This window comes from Candoia aspera, chromosome 2 (assembly GCF_035149785.1).
Source record: "Candoia aspera isolate rCanAsp1 chromosome 2, rCanAsp1.hap2, whole genome shotgun sequence".
Taxonomy (NCBI): domain Eukaryota; kingdom Metazoa; phylum Chordata; class Lepidosauria; order Squamata; family Boidae; genus Candoia; species Candoia aspera.
Window position 1 is genome coordinate 164,868,416 of NC_086154.1, and position 19,914 is coordinate 164,888,329.

The window sequence follows — 19,914 nt, forward strand, 5'->3', positions numbered from 1 at the left end:
TAAAAATCTAATTAAAAATCTCCAGTCTATGCATGCAGACCACCTTACTTCAGTTCTATAACATTCTTTCCTTTTCTTTTCAGTTCATAAATGTTTAATGTTTCCTTCCTTCCTTCCTTCCTTCCTTCCTATTTAATTTAATTTAATTTAATTTAATCTAATTTAATCTAATTTAATCTAATTTGTGCTTGTTACCATTTATTCCTCTTCTTTTATTTCAGGCCACAGTCTTCAATATGCTATGGTCATCATCAGAGAGGCCCATATACCAGCTTCTGCAATTCATCATGGCTTTGGTCAATCAAAGCTTTCACATGTTTTCTAATTTGACAGGGTATGTGTAGGCTGTTACAACCTTTGGTAACCATGCAGTCACTTTTGTCGGACATTGAACAGTATGCCACAAACCCAATGTTCAGGTTTATTCTAAGCAGAAATCTTATGCAAGCTAAGATTTCTAATCTAAAAACCATCTTTCAAGCCATCATAAGTTGCACACATCCCACTAACTAAGAGGTTCACACAGTGTACAGGCATACCCTCAGGACACAGGCTTGTGCAATGTTCTTACTTCACTAGCAAGTTTCTGTACTTCTAACCACAGACCCATTATTACAAATTAAAATTTCCAAGTCAGCCTAGAGCCAGGTTCAAGAAGTAACTGCAAGAAAGCAAACATTTTATTACCATTCATAGATTACAGAGATAGTAAACTCTACAATGATAGTGGCTCATAGCTGCCCGTGTATGTTCCCTTTGCTGCTTCAGCCATCTGGAGAAAATAAGATTGTACAATGCAGAATTGAAAAGGAGGAATAGGCAGTAAAGAAGCAATAATTAGGCAAAGGCAGGAAGATTGCATGGAGCAGCCAGTGCTGCCTCTGACCCCTTCACCTGTCCTCTCCCTTTGAGAAGTAGACTGAAGGGTGTTAGGTAATTTGGGAGGCAGAAACAGTATTGTTTGTAACTGCTGCTATGAAGATAGGAAATCGCTTCTTTAAATATTTCTTTTTTCCTTTCTTTTTTCTGGATCTACACTTGTTTACTTTTTCTGTAACTTTTAAGTTTGCAAAAAAATTTCAATAAAAATTATAGATAGATGATAGATTGATAGATAGATATATGATAGATAATCTATCTATCTATCTATCTATCTATCTATCTATCTATCTATCTATCTATCTATCTATCTATCTATCTATCTATCTTTGAAGGGGTCAACCACCCAGCTCTTACATCCTTACAGGGAGGGGGCAGGAGAATAACTAAAAAGAGGAAGCAGAAGTTGTCTATCTGGTCAGCTGGTTTACCATCATTGTACTATTCTTTGGAGGACTATATTTGCTGGGCATAATAGTCTGGGGAAGGGAGAAGGTGAGGCATGTGCTGGGCGGAAGTAGTGGTTGCTCTTGGAAAGAGCCACCAGCTTTGCTGTTGCATATGGAATTTGGTTCCCATTTCTCAAGGCAGGTTCTTCCTGCAAGAAGTTGTCTTTCCCTTTTCCTTGCTATGCCCCCCCCTTTCTTTTATCTTCCAGAAAGATGGGTGAGGAGGACTGGCCCCCCAGAAGAGTGAGGTGCCAGAGCTGAAGGTCACCCAGTTAGGGGTCCTATATCTGGGCTGCCAAACCCGGGATAGCCCAAAGAGATGCGGACAACTCTAGCAGTCCTTGGGGTTTTTGCAGCTCGTTCCAGCCTAGTCCTCCACTCTGGAACCAGCTGGATGAACGCTTCGGGCCAGTTCTGCACTTTGTCCCCAGCCCATCTTCTGGTAGCTGAGAAAGTTCTTCATGGCCGCGGGTGCTAGTTCTCCCCCAGGGGCTGCGAGGAGGCAGCTGGGCAACCTCCGACACTGGCGAGCCCCGGGAGGTACAGCCGACTGACTAGAGGAACTCTTCGACCCAGGGCCACTCTGGGGAAGGAGGGGGAAAAGCGCGCGTCACGCTTTGCCCCGCCTTCTCCAGCGCCTGTCCCTATATTTGCCTCGGCCAGGATCCCGGCGACAAGCGTGACTCTGGCGGAGAACCCCGACGCCGAGAGGGAAAAGGAGCGAAGGGCTGGCGAGGGGACCGGGCGCGCGGGATAAGCCGCACGGGCGAAGACGGCTCTTTCTCTCCTTTACCCGGCAGAGTCGTCGTCGTCGCGGCTCAGGGCAGCGCCATTAGCCTGAGCGAGTGGGCAACGCAAGCCACTCTGGCGCCAGGGTGCTGTGAGGGGGGCGGCTTCTGCTGCTTCAGTCGCGCTGCCAACCGGGAGGGCGGAAGGAGGGAGAGAAAGCAGAGCCATGGGGGTGCCCGCGCCTGATGCGAACGGCCGCTTGGGCGCTCTGTGGAAGAGGCTGAGTTGCAGCTTACAGCTCTTTCTCCAAACCAAGGGCGGGCAGCAGAGCTGGGACGAGATATACCTGCTGCAGCTGAAAAGGTAAAAGCGGGCTTTGGGTTGGGCTGCTGCTGCTGCGTTTGCGCGGGCGGCTCTCAGAAATCAAGTCACGCCGGCAAACGAACACTTGGGCAGGATAGCGCACTCCAGGCTGCGGCACCCCCTGCCCGCACGCGCGCCTCCTCTCCCACCGACGAAGCCTCAACCGTTGTATCTTCCTGCATCTGGAAAGCTAGCTAGCGCAGGAGAGAAACGATAGGGACGTTAAACTTTCTCTTTTTTGACGATTTCCAGGTTAAAAAAAAACTTTTTTTCCTTGAAGGCTGGCTTCTTTCTTTGTTCGTTGTTACCTGGGGGAGCGCTCAGAAACGACACCCCCTCTCTGTGCAAATCGTTCAAGTCAGGATTCTGATCCTGCTCTTCCTCTTTGGATCTGGATGAGTCCTTCTCTGGCCACAGCTGCTCTGGCCCAAGGCTGTAATTGCATCTCTGAAGCCAGGTCATTCTTGCACCAGGGAAAGCGAATGAAGAGTCTTGTAACACTGACAGAATGAAACCTTTGCAATAGCAAAGCTTTCTGCCAACTTGTCTCCAAAACCTGATGTTGCAGAGGTGATCCTTGTGATGTGCTGGGGCTGCATCAAAAATCTGTTCAGGCATGCAAATGCTTTAGGAGCAATCTGATACACATCTATCTGGGAATAAGCCCCACTGACCTTAAGAACGCTTACTTCCAGATTGATCACTTTGGATTACAGTCACAATATCAAAGAATCTGAACTGAACAACTGCTTAGCACTGTCCCAAATCAATTGCCTTAGATGACTCTCTTACTGTTGCTTATAAAAGAATGAGCTCTGGACTGGTTTATCAACATTTTTATAAAACAAGTTTGTAATCGCCAGAGTGACCCTTGCTTCATGGTCAAAGCTTTACAGTGATGCCAGTGGTTGTCCATACAGAACTGGTAGACAGTTTCATCCTGGATTTCAAAGTATTTATTGCATGTAATGTTTATAAGGGTATCTCAGGCATTTCATGAACATTATTTGCATTTGGAAAAGCAGCCACAACCCAAGTGCAGATCTTTTATGGGGCTGTGTCTTTGCATAGTTTCCAAATCCCAAGAAATTGGTTTGTGCAAAAGAACACTCTGAATGATTATGCCTTTTCTCTCCCAACTCAACTGATGGGTGGGAATGTAATATAAGTCCAGAGGATGGAGGAAAACGTATTTTGAATTGAACATAAATTTTTGGTACTTGATGGAATCACATCAGAAAGTGGATGAAACACAAGTTCAAACTTCTTGTGAAAGCATCTTTTGGAGTCATGTTAGAAACTTTGGTATGAATAAAACCAGTTAAAAATCTACATCGGCCAAAGTGGGTGGGCCTTCATGGCCAACATTAGTTGAGAATTAGAAAAAAAATCTGTCTTACACAATTGGAAAACACCAGTTTGGGGAAGGCTGCTTACAAAGACAACATATGACATCATATATTGGTTATCCAAAGTAGCCACTGCACCTGAGTGACCTCTCTGGGTACATAGGCGGTAGTTGTTGGGATATTTCAGGCTTGGAGTATTATTGAAGTGTTAGTATTTTCCAGAAAGCTTCCATTCATCCAGTAGCTGGGATAGAATAAGGTTAATCAGATTTTAAATATTTCTATGCTAAAAAATGGCTTTAAATACAATATATAGGCAAGGGAACATGGAAAAGTCAGGGAAGCTTACAACTAATATAGATATTAGAGTTAGACCATTCAGTGTGATGCTTTTAGCTACAGTTTGGCTTTTGAAATAATTCCCATTCCCATTTTGGAATGGGCCATTTTGTAATTGGTTGAAATTTAAATTTGCATTTCTGCTCAGGTATAAAAATGTCTAGGCTTAATAATCAGTTAAGTAATGAGTAAGGAATTCATTACTTAATAGGAACTGCAAAGCTTATATTCCTGACTTCAGTGCATTTGGGATTACTAATCTGAGGCAGATCCTGAATTGAGCTAGCAATTAATACCGTGATTCATGAATTGCACTATTAAAGGCTGTGAATCCACTGATGTAAGTCTTCTTTGCTTACAGGCTAATGGTCTCTTCTGAAGTTCTGTACCACTTTAAAGACATAGGTATTGGGTGTATGTGTGTGTTTCAGCCTATTCCTGTTCATATCATCTCAAAATTAAATCCCATTGAACTGATTTGACCTTTTTCCTGGCCATTATTTTTGGCTGCTATTCTACACAGGTATAATTCAAAGCAATTTCACGTTTCAAATCAGGATACCATTGTATAATAGAATTCTTGAGTCCTTTAAAACTGGTCTACTACACACGAAGTAGAATGAATTTGCAAAATGCTAGACTTTAGACAACTATTATTTTTGGCACCTCCGTGCCTCCACTCCAAATTTTATTTCTCCACCTATGGTATGAACTAATGCACTTTACCAGGCCAAAGGTAGGCAACTTGAATCATTGTTGCTTATACACAGTACAGCGCTATAACGTGCTGTGTGAATTGTATTGTTGTGAGTTTGGGATGGTCTGCCTAATGCAAAGCCAAAGCCAAGAGTTATGCAGTTAACTCCACACTTGGGGCAATAAAATCATTACTTTCCTACAGATGTAGATTCCGTTGCATACTTGGCGATACCAGGCATTTGAATTAGTTTACAAAGATTTTGATATGGGCGAGTCCTCTCCTCCAGATTTGACTATGCTTTTGGTTTCCATTTGAATTGTTTACAAGGTTATTAAAATGAAGAGCCCGGGGTAATTGCAAGCATAGAATCAACTGCTTTATTCTTTAGAGCTGGATCAGCCTGGAATTTGCCTAGAGAAAGGGAGATGCTTTTATCTGTAATTCAGTAAATTCAGTTTGCCCTTTAGTGATAATTATTACACGTGGATAACAACTGATGGCTCCTGAGGGAATGAGATTTAAACTTGTGAGTCTTGGTATATATTTACACTGGGCTTATCTCTATATGGTAAAGCTGTTGAAAGTAATTGTATTGCCCAATGGAAAACATTGTGGACTTGGAAATGATAGTAATCCCATGTCTCTTTGAATTGCTAATTCTGTTCTCAGTTTTCCTTCTGAAAGATGTGGCGAGATCCGTGTAAAACATATGGCTGCTAAAGTTGCTACTTACACTGTTCTAATTATTATCATGAACATTTAACCTAGTTGATGAAACATGAAGGCATGGGTTGGGGTATTCCAGACAGGTGTCAGATGTAAAAGGAAGACTATGAGAAAAACTCCAGGTCTTTCCAATTCACCACACATTTTTTTGTTGTTTATTCGTTCAGTCGCTTCTGACTCTTTGTGACTTCATGGACCACCCACGCCAGAGCTTCCTGTCGGTCGTCAACACCCCCAGCTCCCCCAGGGACGAGTCCGTCACCTCTAGAATATCATCCATCCACCTTGCCCTTGGTTGGCCCCTCTTCCTTTTGCCCTCCACTCTCCCTAGCATCAGCATCTTCTCCAGGATGTCCTGTCTTCTCATTATGTGGCCAAAGTATTTCAGTTTTGCCTTTAATATCATTCCCTCAAGTGAGCAGTCTGGCTTAATTTCCTGGAGGATGGACTGGCTTGATCTTCTGGCAGTCCAAGGCACTCTCAGAATTTTCCTCCAACACCACAGTTCAAAAGCATCGATCTTCCTTCTCTCAGCCTTCCTTATGGTCCAGCTCTCACAGCCATATGTTACTACAGGGAACACCATTGCTTTAACTATGCGGACCTTTGTTGTCAGTGTGATGTCTCTGCTCTTAACTATTTTATCGAGATTGGTCATTGCTCTTCTCCCAAGGATTAAGCATCTTCTGATTTCCTGACTGCAGTCAGCATCTGTAGTAATCTTTGCACCTAGAAATACAAAGTCTTTCACTGCCTCTACATTTTCTCCCTCTATTTGCCAGTTATCAATCAAACTGGTTGCCATAATCTTGGTTTTTTTGAGGTTTAGCTGCAAGCCAGCTTTTGCACTTTCTTCTTTCACCTTCATCATAAGGCTCCTCAGTTCCTCTTCGCTTTCAGCCATCAAAGTGGTATCATCTGCATATCTGAGATGGTTAATGTTTCTTCCAGCGATTTTAACTCCAGCCTTGGATTCCTCAAGCCCAGCATGTCGCATGATGTGTTCTGCTTACAAGTTGAATAGGTAGGGTGAGAGTATACAGCCCTGCCGTACTCCTTTCCCAATCTTAAACCAGTCCGTTGTTCCATGGTCTGTTCTGACTGTTGCTGCTTGGTCGTTATACAGATTCTTCAAGAGGCAGACAAAATGACTTGGTATCCCCATACCACTAAGAACTTGCCACAATTTGTTATGGTCCACACAGTCAAAGGCTTTAGAATAGTCAATAAAACAGAAATAGATGTTTTTCTGAAACTCCCTGGCCTTTTCCATTATCCATCGGATATTGGCAATTTGGTCCCTAGTTCCTCTGCCTTTTCTAAACCCAGCTTGTACATCTGGCAATTCTCGCTCCATGAATTGCTGAGGTCTACCTTGCAGGATCTTGAGCATTACCTTACTGGCATGTGAAATGAGTGCCACTGTTCAATAGTTTGAACATTCTGTAGTGTTTCCCTTTTTTGGTATGGGGATATAAGTTGATTTTTTCCAATCTGATGGCCATTCTTGTCTTTTCCAAATTTGCTGGCATATAGCATGCATTACCTCGAACGCATCATCTCGCAAGATTTTGAACAGTTCAGCTGGGATGCCGTCATCTCCTGCTGCCTTGTTATTAGCAATGCTTCTTAAGGCCCATTCAACCTCACTCTTCAGGATGTCTGGCTCTAGCTCACTGACCACACCATCAAAGCTATCCCCGATATTGTTATCCTTCCTATACAGGTCTTCTGTATATTCTTGCCACCTTTTCTTGATCTCTTCTTCTTCTGTTAGGTCCTTGCCATCTTTGTTTTTGATCATACCCATTTTGGCCTGGAATTTACCTCCGATGTTTCTAATTTTCTGGAAGAGGTCTCTTGTCCTTCCTATTCTATTGTCTTCTTCCACTTCCACGCATTGCTTGTTTAAAAATAATTCCTTATCTCTTCTGGCTAACCTCTGGAATTTTGCATTTAATTGGGCATATCTCCCCCTATCACTGTTGCCTTTTGCTTTCCTTCTTTCTTGGGCTACTTCTAGTGTCTCAGCAGACAGCCATTTTGCCTTCTTGGTTTTCTCTTTCTTTGGGATGTATTTTGTTGCTGCCTCCTGAACAATGTTGCAGACTTCTGTCCATAGTTCTTCCAGGACCCTATCTACTAAGTCCAATCCCTTAAATCTATTCTTCACCTCCACTGCATATTCCTTAGGAATATTAGTGAGCTCATATCTAGCTGATCTGTGGGTCTTCCCTAATCTCTTTAGTCTGATCCTAAATTGTGCAAGAAGAAGTTCGTGATCGGAACTACAGTCAGCTCCAGGTCTTGTTTTTACCGACTGTATAGATGTCCGCCACCTTTGGCTGCAAAGGATGTAGTCAATCTGATTTCAGTGTTGTCCATCTGGTGAAGTCCATGTATAAAGCTGTCTCTTAGGTTGCTGGAAGAGGGTGTTTGTTATGCACATTGAGTTGTCTTGGCAAAATTCCAAGATCCTCATAGAACTGCTCTACTTCAGCTTCTTCAGCATCTGTGGTTGGGGAGTATATTTGGATCACTGTGATGTTAGATGGCTTGCCCTGAATTCGAATTGAGATCATTCTATCGTTTTTTGGATTGTATCCAAGCACTGCTTTAGCCACTTTACTATTAATTATGAAGGCTACTCCATTTCTTCTGTGGTCCTCTTGTCCACAGTAGTAGATCTGGTGGTCATTTGATGTGAAGTGGCCCATTCCAGTCCACTTCAGTTCACTGACACCCAAAATGTCTATCTTTAATCTTGACATCTCACCAATAACCACATCCAATTTGCCCTGGCTCATAGATCTTACATTCCAGGTTCCAATGGTGTGTTGATCCTTAGAACATCGGATTCGCCGTTCACCACCAGCACCGTCGGCCGCTAGCCGTCCTTTCGGGTTTGAGCTAGCTGCGTCATCACGTCTGGGGCTAGTTGAGCTCATCCTCTGTTCCTCCCCAGTAGCATTTTGACCACCTTCCGACCTGGGGGTCTCATCTTCCGATGGTATATCGACATATCTCTGGTTGTACTGATCCATTTAGTTTTCACGGCAAGAATACTGGGGTGGGTTGCCATTACCTTCCCCAGGGATCGCGTTTAGTCTGACCTCTCTGTCATGACCTTCCCGTCTTGGGTGTCCCTTCACGGTTTAGCTCATGGCATCATTGAGGTGCTCAAGTTCCAGCACCACGACAAGGTAACGATCCTTTGCTGAAGTCACCACACATTAGCTCCTTTATTAAGGATAATTTCCATCATAAATATTAAGCACATTATTTTTATTTGTGGTGAGATTTTAAAATTAGATTATTTTTACTAGAAATCTCATTTAAAATGCAAATTCAGGATCAGCTAACACTAATTAGCCATGCCCTGATATTTAAGTGATCTGAGTACACCCTATGCCTTGCAGGATTAGATCAAGGTCCATTTAAACTAGCGTTACTTGCAAACAATATATCAAAATATATTGGCCTATACTGCACTGAGGTACTATGCCTCTACTGTCCCCAACAAGGTCACATATACAGTATATCTCCATCTATTTACTCCGCATTCTGTCCTCGGTTTTGTGGTTTTGTGTCTTTTGATTTGAAGAGTGCAAACAATCATACTACAGGTAGACCTCACTTAGTGATTGCCTCATATATGACCATTCACAGTCCTTGCACTATGACCTTCTCAGGTCTGTAAAGCAAAGGAAAACTGAAGTAAGATCATAAGCACAGTTGCAGTTTTACTTGACTACTTAATGACCAAGTTGCCAATCCTAATTGTGGTTGCTAAACAAGGACTACCTGTACAGAACAACCCTCTCAAATGTGGCAATTCCAAATGTGTAGAGATGATAAAAGTTGGGAAATGTAGTCCTGACTCATGGAGGGTGCCAGGTCAGAGAATCTAGATATATAGTCCTGAAATGGATTTCTAAAAAGTTCTTCTCATGAATGGGACCTGAATGCCACTGTTTCTCCACAATGGGAGCAACTGAAATACCTATAAGTTACTCAACTTTACATGTTGACATCCAGATTCAGTTGTTTATTTTCTTTTCCCATCAACTAAGGTTGTAAAAAAGGACACATGTGATATAATGATGTCATGTTCCTTGGGAGATGCTGTTACTGCAAAATTTATAGGAGTAATTTATAAAAGTAACACTCAGTGTTCTGTACATGTTTCAGTACAACCCCATATCACAACTAATGCATAGTTGCAAATAATTGCATTATATGAGATGATGTTGGATTCCAGTTATCCTATTTTTAAAACACATTTGTTACTTCAGTATTCAAAAAATGGGAAAAAAACAAAATGATATAAAAAAGAAAAAAAATGAAAAAACAAAGCCAATACATGTTATAATACATATAAAATAGCTCAGATGTTAAACATAACAATAAACCTTAACCACATGGAATAATGTTGATCAGTCGTTCCATTATGTCAATAGAGAGACAGTTTATAATTAAAGAGCAAACATATATCAGTCCAAGACAGTAAATCTGGAACTGTACTACGCTTCCATCACAACAAAATAAACTCCCAGTTTTCAGTATATGATTTAATAACACATTGATCTCTTTCTGAAATAACAAACAGGGATATTAGACCAAAATGAGACAATAATAAGAAAAGTCTATGTCATATGTATAAGTGTCTCTTCTATCATTTTATACTTCCATAAAGAAGTTGATAGCTGGCCTTTCCAAGCATTCTCTTTTTTATATAGTAATTTTATTAAAGATTACAATTTACAACAATAAAAACTAGTACAAACTAAAAAAAATTAAAAGAAAAATAGAAGGTGCAGAAAAGGAAAAAAGAAAAAATAGAAAGGAAAATAGAAAAGAAAGAAAAAACAAGACTATAGTAAAGAAAAAGAAAAGAAATATATAAAGAAGTTACTTCCCCCTGTATCACAACAAGTATAAACAATTCTATTAACTTTTCACTTCTTAAAATGAAACAAATGATCTCTTCTTCCCATATCCCATCTCTTATCTATAAAAATATCCATAATGCATCACTTCAGTCCTGATGTCAGCAAAATTCCATTAAGGTTACCAGAGATAACAACGTATCTATTTTAATCTTGATCAAATAAACCAACTTTGTATTTCTTCCTTTTACTTCTAACAAACTTAAACTTTAGTCCCTTCAAATAATGTCCTAGAACTTGATTTCTTTTCATTTTTTTGTTGTCCCTTCTAACAAAATTCTTCAAAGCTTTAACAAGCCTCTTTTGTAAATCCAATAGAAGAAAATTCTCCAGGTCACTCTCTTGGTTTGTTATTTGTATATCCCTTTTAATTATTAAGACATCAGCCAGTTTCTTTTGATGTCTAGAATAACATCTTTTTTCATTTCATTCTTCTAGCCTGTCATTTTTAAATCCACTTTCAGTTCAATCATGTCAGGTAATACTTGTTCCTCTTCCATAGCATCTTTTAAACACAGTCTATCTATAGAGGCAGACACTCTTAAAATTAATTTCTGGGTCCATTCTTCAAAAATAGCCTTCAATATGTCCAATGTTAAAATAGCCAGTTTGGTGTAGTGGTTAAGGCAACGGGCTAAAAACTAGGAGATTAAGAGTTCTAGTCCTGCCTTAGGCATGAAAGCCAGCTGGGTAAGCTTGGGCCAGTCCCTCTCTCTCAGCCCAAGAGCCAATCAGGTGTAGCAGGAGAGTTCTAGTCCCACCCTAGGCATGAAAGCCAGCTGTGTGACCTTGGGCCAGTCACCTTCTCTCAGCCCAACCCACCTCACAGGGTGGTTGTTGTGGGGAAAATAGCAGGAGGAAGGAATATTATGTATTTTAGCTGCCTTGAGTTATTTATAAAAATAATAAAGGCATGATAGAAAATAAATAAATAAATAAATAAATAGTTTTGCTTCATTCTGTATTAGTAAGTTGAGTCTGAGTGTTCTCTCCTTTAATTGTAATCTTTAGTTCCTTCTACTTTCCTCTAGTGTCCAATTTTTAAACTCTTATGTTTTTTTAAGAATTCAAAACAAAAGCACTTTCCCACAGGAAGGATTCTTTATAATTAATTCCAAAATCTTATTTTAAATTTATCTGGACCCTTAGTCCATTTATAACTTTCTAAAATCAATGTTTTAATCAACCTTTTGCTGTTTATTTCAGAATTTTAAAAGAAAATCCTTAAACTTGTATTTAAAACTTCTTTCTCTAAGGATTGAAGGAAACTCAGCCAGAGTTTTCAGACTTGTAGATCCAAAGGTCCCTAATAGCTGAAAAGCAGTTAACAAGCTCTAAACTCACTGGAGACCACTCTCTTGCAGTCTCCTTGTGAGGAGCAACTCTATGGAGCACTTGTGGGCAATCTCAAGTCCCCTCCTTGTCCAGAGAGGAATTACAAAGAGCCAGTCCACTCGCAGGCTCTTCATTCAGTTGCAGTCGTTGGCTCCTCTTTTCACGGAGCTGTCTTCAGTTTGCTATTGGAAGTCCACCTTTCTAAGCATTCTCTGAAGTATTCTGTAAACATGGGGGGGAAAAATCTTTGGCTGAATTAATTCCATTTTAAGAGTTTAAGAAGCATAATATTCTTTTAGACTCTTACATTACCAGTTTGAATTTTTGCATAGGATATTCCAATTCTTTATTTGAAAGGTCTTCCAAATGACCAATCTTATTTTTTTCCAGACAAGGTAATTATAGCAGTAGATGAGTTTCAGATACAATCGTTCTTCATAAATCTGATTACGGATTACCCCTGGGGGAGGGAAGAAGAATGCCAGCATCAAACAGGAACTGTCCATAGTTTCTATAATTAGTAACTCATCAGTACAATTACTTTTATTTATTTGAGGTTTTATAGCTATTATAACTGGTAACCTATTCACTTTCACAGATGCTCTTGAAATACCTACAAGATAAGAATCTATGGGGCCACCTTAGATATGTAGGGTTATTTCTAAATGGCAAATTATGGCTAATTAGGATCTTGGTAGAGCACAGAAATCCCATGGCCTACCAAATTGCTAGCAGAGGGTGGACAATGTGATACAAGGAGCTAGATGTAGTTCATTCCTGGCCTGCAAATTACACTGATTGATGAGTTCCCTGAAAAGACACAATTGTTGATGAATCCCTTAATTTTAGAACTATATAGCATAGTTTGGTCTAGTATACAACTCTGAACTGTATTATATATTATATATTACAACCCTCAAATTTCACAAGATGTTACTTGTGAGAGTTCGAGTGTGTTGTTGTTTTGGCCTTTAATTAAACAGAACAGAAAAAGAAGAAAAGACAAGAAAAAGAAATCTCTCTCTCTCTCATATCTCTATATATGCATATAAAACCATACTCAACAGTTTAAATGAAGAATGTCCATACTTCGTTACAATTGTCCATATGTAATCTACATCCCTAAGTAGCTTGTTCATAAATCATACATAACATTGGGTTTTCAGTTCATTAAGTGGGACCATCAATTTATCTTTTCAGTGTTGGAGTCAAGTCTCTCAGTGATAGGAAGAGCAAGGTGAAAGATTTTATTTGTATGTTTATCAATTCAGTCTTACTGCCTTTTTTTAAAAAGCAATATTCCTTTAAAACAAGATACCCACTTGCTTCTCCACTTTTTAGAACTACTCCAGTGACATAGGGTAGAGATTATTATTGCCTTGAATACAAATTGTAATATTTGACAGGATGTCTAGAAATGAATGTCAGGTAAGGATCTTTGATTGTAGCCAAGTCTGCCACTGCGGATTGCCAGGGTCTAATATTTAAGTCTCTTTAAGTCCTAATTAGGGATTAAAAGTTATCTATGAGAAGACAGAAGGAAGATGACTTGTTTTTCAGAGAGTCTCTATTCTATTCTAATACTTAAACTATCTTTCCCCAACATATTCTCCATCTCTCAATATTTTGGGGCATGAGACTTTTCAGAGGAAAAAGTTGGTTGAGTCATGTGTAAAGTATTTCTCTGAATTCATCCTTAGCAGACCAAAGGCTGTCAGTTTTCTGAGTACACTTGATGTTTGTTTTGGTTTTTTGAACTCGTTAAAAAGCAATTAAAAGCTGGAAAGGTGATTTTAATTGCTCCAGGAAGAATGTCACATTGTATACTAAAATCCTGGTTTATAGATATTTATATTTATATGTGATGCCATAGAGTTTGTCTGGCCATATTCCAGAAAGTTAAACAGAAGAAGGCTCATACTTGTGAGTATACAAAAGAAATCTTTCTGGAAGAACATATGAAAACTAAGGTGGAACATTCCAGCAATTAATGCCAAGTGTATTGTACATACTCTTTACTCTTCTTTTAATTTGCCCAGCTCCAGATAGCGATTCTAGTTTATTGTGGCTGATCTCTGAAAGCAAAACAAGGTTGGATTTTGACAGATGGGAAAACAACAGGAAATTCCACTTCTGTAGGCTAGTTTGTGCTAGGTAGTTATAGTGTTTATGGTGCTGGACTAGAACTAGGGCAATCCAGATTCAGTTCTATCCTGAAAACTCACTGAATGATTTTGTGTCAATCACTCTCTTGCGTTCTAACCTACCTCAAAAACTGCAGTTTCAGGAATAAAATGAAAGGAGAACCCCTTGTAAGCTGCCTTCTGGAGAAAAGGCAGGATATAAATCTAGCAAATAAATACATAAACAGACTGGTAGTGAAAAAAATCATTCCAGAAGAAGAGAGTGGCAAACCACTTCTGCACTGTTACTGGATAAACAGCCTGGCTGTATTCAGGAAGTCACCAGGAGTCAAGATCAACTTGAGGGAGAATTTACCTGTTCTCTTGATTCAGAGCCCCAATTTTAAAAATACCACCTTTCCTAAACAGTCCTTTATGCTTTCAAATGCAGGTATAAATTGCTTTTCAAATAAATAAATCTATTATTTAAACAATTTTCATCCCCTGACTGGGGAAGGCAATGGCAAACCACTCTGCTGTATAGTTTGCCAAGAAAAACGTTTGTGAAAGCGGCGTTCCCCAAGGAGTCAGTAAATGACTCAAGGGACCTTTCCTCCTGCTCCTCCTCTTCTTCCTCTTCCTCGTCTTCCTCATCTTCCTCTTCTTCCATTAAAATATGGTAGCAAAAATGCTTCATTGTCCCTCTGCAGTGTTCATTTCTTTTAATGTCCAGGACGCAAATGGTCCTTGGCCACTGGCAAGGTCAAACAGGAGGTTTGTTTGCTTGTGTGTTTGTTTATTTACTATCCTTCTTTGCCAGCCATTCCTGGAGGCGCTATGTGGCTAACAATAAACAATTTAACACCCCCTAACCCCAAATGCTTACAAAAACAAAATCTATATAATTAAGCCATGAATGATGCATATTATAAAGCACCCCACTCCTGTGCCAGCTGAAAGAGAAAGTGTTTACAAGTTTTTGGAAGCCCAGGAGGGATGAAGTAGACCGAAGTTCAGCAATGGACAAAGCTTACCTCCGAGGCCCCATCAGATGACAGTCCCGCAGGGATGGGACCTGCATATACTGTACTTGACTCTATGAGATATAGTTGGATGGGTAGATGAATGTCAGAGGAAGCAATTTCACAGATAACCAGGACTAGAGCTGTGACATCCAGCACCTTGAATCGCACTGGGGAGCCCATTGGCAACCAATGGAGCTCCCAAAGCATCAGAGTCACCTAAGAATATTGGGGCATACCCATCACTGCCTGGGCTACCACATTCTCTAGCAGCTGCAGCTTCTGGATGACATACAGGAGAGAAGAAATAATTGGAGACGCATGGGTAGCATACAAGAAGAAAGAGAAGGAGACTGCTGAATAAGCAATGAGAGGGAGAAGAGAGGTGGTCTATGTGAATTGGGTGTCAAGGCTGTGGGAGGTCAGGCAGTGGGTCCCACCACAGCTCTGGCCCAAAGAACACTAGATGCCCGGAGAAGACTGAGAGGCATTTACTACTGCCTGCTTTAGTTATTCATGGCTTTTAGTTCACCCTAGGGATATGTTGGAATGAAATAGTAATTGCTCTGCCCAGGTGCCATTTCCCTTGTGAGATCAGTGCCTCCTCACCAATTTTCTTAGCAGTCTTTTCCCCATTTAACTTGGTTCTAAATAAAATATTTCCTATCATGTGTTTTACTTACTTAATACACAGACGTCACCCATAATCTTTTGCACAGAGGAAGGGACTTCAGGAATGGGAAGCAGGGTGATTTCCCAGAGAGGGGAGCCATTGCTGATAACAACCACCAGTAGCGAAGTCAGACTCTATGAACACCACCCATAGTGAAACTAGTTTCAAGGAGAGAATTGCATTTTGTCTTATTCTTCCCCAACTCACTGTCATGTAGGAAAAGTGTGAATGTTTTTAGTAGGCTTGGGTGAGGCAGCTTAAGTTCACCTTGACAAAGAACCTCATGCTGTGAATGCTACACAACATTCTTCATTTAAGAAGCCATGGCATGTGTGTTTGGTATCAGTGTTTTATTATTTATTTTTGTCCAAAAAGCAAAGTTAACTACAGTATGAACTCTTAGGGCTTCTCATATCCTTTGGAAATCACAGCTGAGGAGTGGAAACCTATTTTATCTGCCCAGTTTTTTTTTTAGTCATACCTATGTAAAAACTGAATGTATAAATAAATATTTCTTAATTTTATTTCAAGGAAGCTATATCCTGTTCTCTTGTAAAGGAAAGTAGTTTTGGTTTATCTCTTTAAAAGAAAAGTGACCTTCTGTTCTCATCTTCTCCACAGCCTTTCCAGATGTTAAAAGTCCAAGTTGTATTGACTCTCAGTAATCCCCTTCTGCTAGATTCTCAAAGTTAATTAGACTGGTAATTTGTTATCCCTGCCCTCTGCACTGGTAGAACTTGGAGCTTCAGAGGCAGATTTCTCCAGGTTCCATGGTATTATATTGCCTTTTTTTGTCATCATTTCATGATAATCCAAAATTTTCATCTGGCTTTGTGCTCAAGATGGGACTAGAACTCACAGTCTCCTGGTTTTTAACCTGATGCCTTAACCACTACACCAAACTGTCTCTCTTTTTATACCTAACTCTTTTAAATTATAGCTGTTACAATTCATAGCTATATTATACAGTATATTATATTAGAATTATAGCTAACTCTTTTAAATTAGCATCTTTCTTATCTGCCCTTGTGCTGCCCCCATATGATTCTGGGTAAACACCAAAATCTGATAGAATCTTGATACTCTCAGTTTGATTACTGTTTTTGCTTTCTTTTTTTGTTGTCAGGTTTCTCAAATAGCCTATAAGCATACTTCCTGGTCATGCCTTTCCTATCTTTTCATTAAGATTGTGTTTGCTGTTAATGCTATAATTTTCAATCTCCAAGAGTAATTTTCTTGCTGGTGGATTTTTTTCCCCCTACAGGATATGGGAATCTCCTCTTCTCGTAGCTGCCAAGGAGAACAACATCCAGGCTCTCAGGAAATTAATCCAAGATGGTTCATGTGACATTTATCAAAGAGGTAGTTAAACCTGTTCCGAAGAGAGAATTTTCTTGAACTAGCAAGTGCTGCATTAAAATCAAATGAATTAATCTATTCATCCTTTAATCTTCTGCAGTACGTATGTGCAGATGTGCATGCAGATGTGATTCTTCTTTCACATTATGTTGTTGGTACATAATTCATTCTATTAAGAGCTTTATTACAAATTCACCATATTCTATCCATGTCACTTGGTGGATTATACAAGTATACATATTTCTCTCTCTGTCCTCAGCCTGACATCATTCTTCCAACCATACCAGCTATGGTCAGTAAGCATGCCCCTATTTTGCATATCTGCATATGCATCTTAGATACCACATAAAATTCTGGAATGTCAAAGTAATCCATGCACAATTCAGCATTACTTGCTTTTTACCATATCAGTAAGTAAAGGTAAAGGTTTCCCTTGACGTAAAGTCCAGTCGAATCCGACTCTAGGGGGCGGTGCTCATCTCCGTTTCTAAGCCTTGGAGCCGGCGTTGTCATAGACACTTCCGGGTCATGTGGCCAGCATGACGACTCGGAACGCCGTTACCTTCCCGCCGAAGCGGTACCTATTGATCTACTCACATTTGCATGTTTTCGAACTGCTAGGTGAGCAGGAGCTGGGACGAGCAACGGGAGCTCACCCCGCCGCGCGGTTTCGAACCGCCGACCTTCCGATCGACAGCTCAGCAGTTTAACCCGCAGCGCCACCTTATCAGTACTTCTCTATATTCCAACAATTAGTGCATTTTTTTGCAACAGAACTTTTAATAAGAGGATTCATTAGACAATGAAATTAGATTAATATATAAAGGAGTTCTATGCTAGAATGTTGGTGCTTACTTTCCCCCTTTCTGGAATCAGTATTACAAAAGGATGTATAGGAAAAAAAATTATAAAGAGAATTTATTTATAGATAAATCACCTACCTCTTTATATATTTAATGTTCCCTGTCTGAGAATATGAAATATGAAAATATACTGAGATGCAAATTTTAAAATAGAATAGAACAAAAAAATAGAATAGAATAAACTTTTATTGTCATTCTACTATACACCAAGGTGCACAGTAAAAAGAAATTTCGTTGCAATTGGCTCACAAAAAAAAATTAATATATAATATACATTCTTTACCATTCCATTCCCCTAATCATTATTCCTAATAAATATCACGGTCGTACATACAACATATATCACCATGAAGTAAGAGGGGATTATTAAGAGTTCAGAAGTCTAATAGCCCAGGGGACAAAACTATTGCCTAATATTCCTGCATTGAATATAAATATATTATTATTGTTCTTATTGTTCTTATTATATTTTATATAATATATCAAATGCTTCTGTCTTGAAATTCTGGAACTCTGGTGTAAAAAATACGCCCTTGATTAGTGTTTCTCAACCTCATCAACTTTAAGACGTGTGGACTTCAACTCTCAGAATTCCCCAGCCAGCATGGGGAATTCTGGGAGTTGAAGTCGACACATCTTAAAGTTGATGAGGTTGTGGAACACTGCACTAGAGGTGTGCAGAACAGTTCCTCAAGGAACATTCTGGTACAAAATTGATATTTGGAAACAGAACCTTCCTAGATTACTCAGAACAGTCCATTCCAGGGTCGGAACAATCTGTGACTGAAGATTTTGCAATCCTTTAGAACACACCCAAGTCTAGTAAACACCCATGGGCATGCTTATTGCAGTTGGATGAGAAGAGACAGTGGCAAGCTGGAGGAATGGTGCTACAGTTCACAGCTGAGCCACAGTGCCCTGACTTACAGTAGCACAGCAAGATGGAATACCCCACCATCACAGAGCATTACTTCTCTTTTGGGCCTTTTTGCCAAGCTCTAAATTTTAAATTAAAAGATAACCATGAGTGAGGCAAGCCAAACTTTCTCTCCTTCCCTTTCATTTTAGATAGATAGATAGATGTTTTTCAACTTATCTATTTGCCAACCTGCACTGGATCAACATGGTAGATTATAGTCCATAACCCTCAATAATGAGGCCTTCATCCTATAGTTGATCGATTCAGGCTGTTGTTGATAATAACAGCAACAACATGTTTGTGTGCATATATCATGTATATGGGACAGATGTCTGAATCAACAACCATGGCTTGCTTGTTAACAGCTCATTCTTAGGTGACCTTTGTGTTTTTATTATTCTGCACAGGAGCAATTGGGGAGACCGCTCTCCATGTCGCTGCACTCTATGATTGCATAGAAGTTGCTGACTTTCTTCTGGAAGTGGCTCCAGAACTCATCAATGAGAAGATGACATCAGCACTTTATGAAGGTGATCGCTATTAAATTAAGGAGCTGAGCTTGGATTTTTAAAAAAATATATAATAAATAAATTTTAAGGAGTATATCAAGAGCAAACACTTAAAATATTTGAGAACTCAAACTGAAGTGTCATACCTAACCATGATGCCAAAATGACTTGGGGTGCAATGTCATGATGCAAGCTCTGCCCTTTTATCCTTGTGTCACACAAACGAAACTATATTAGTGGTGGAGTTTATGGTAACACATGATTTTTGGCCCCTCTTGCTCTTGCTGCAGATACTCATGATCTCAAATCCTAATACAGAATAAATGATAATGGGAACAAAATGTTTGAACAGTAATATGCAGTATTATAATGTGTATATTAGGAATTTGGGGGCCTTAAATCATAATTCAAGATAGATCACAGAAAAAAAGCTGGGTCTATAGTAAGAATGGGAATGTTTTTATCCTTTTTCCTGAATTATTTGCTGCCTGAAAATCTGTATCAAAGCTAAAATTTTCCCCTAAATCTTACGTTTTGCAGCAAAGAGCAACTGCATAAGGAAGTGGATTTTCAGTGCAGAGATAAAGAAGGAAATGCTTAAAAACCCCTTATTTCTACTTGCAGTCCC

General features: G+C 39.7%; 1 protein-coding gene across 1 annotated transcript in view; it reads left to right on the forward strand.

Annotated features, from left to right (window-relative positions):
• The first annotated feature begins 2,283 nt into the window (after positions 1-2,283).
• The window catches only part of TRPV5 (transient receptor potential cation channel subfamily V member 5), a 33,202-nt gene continuing 15,571 nt past the window's right edge, over positions 2,284-19,914 (forward strand). Inside the window, exons 1-3 of the mRNA XM_063296673.1 lie at positions 2,284-2,420; positions 16,901-16,998; positions 19,185-19,307. Coding sequence (XP_063152743.1) covers positions 2,284-2,420; positions 16,901-16,998; positions 19,185-19,307 — 358 coding nt within the window. The remainder of the gene's footprint in view (positions 2,421-16,900; positions 16,999-19,184; positions 19,308-19,914) is intronic.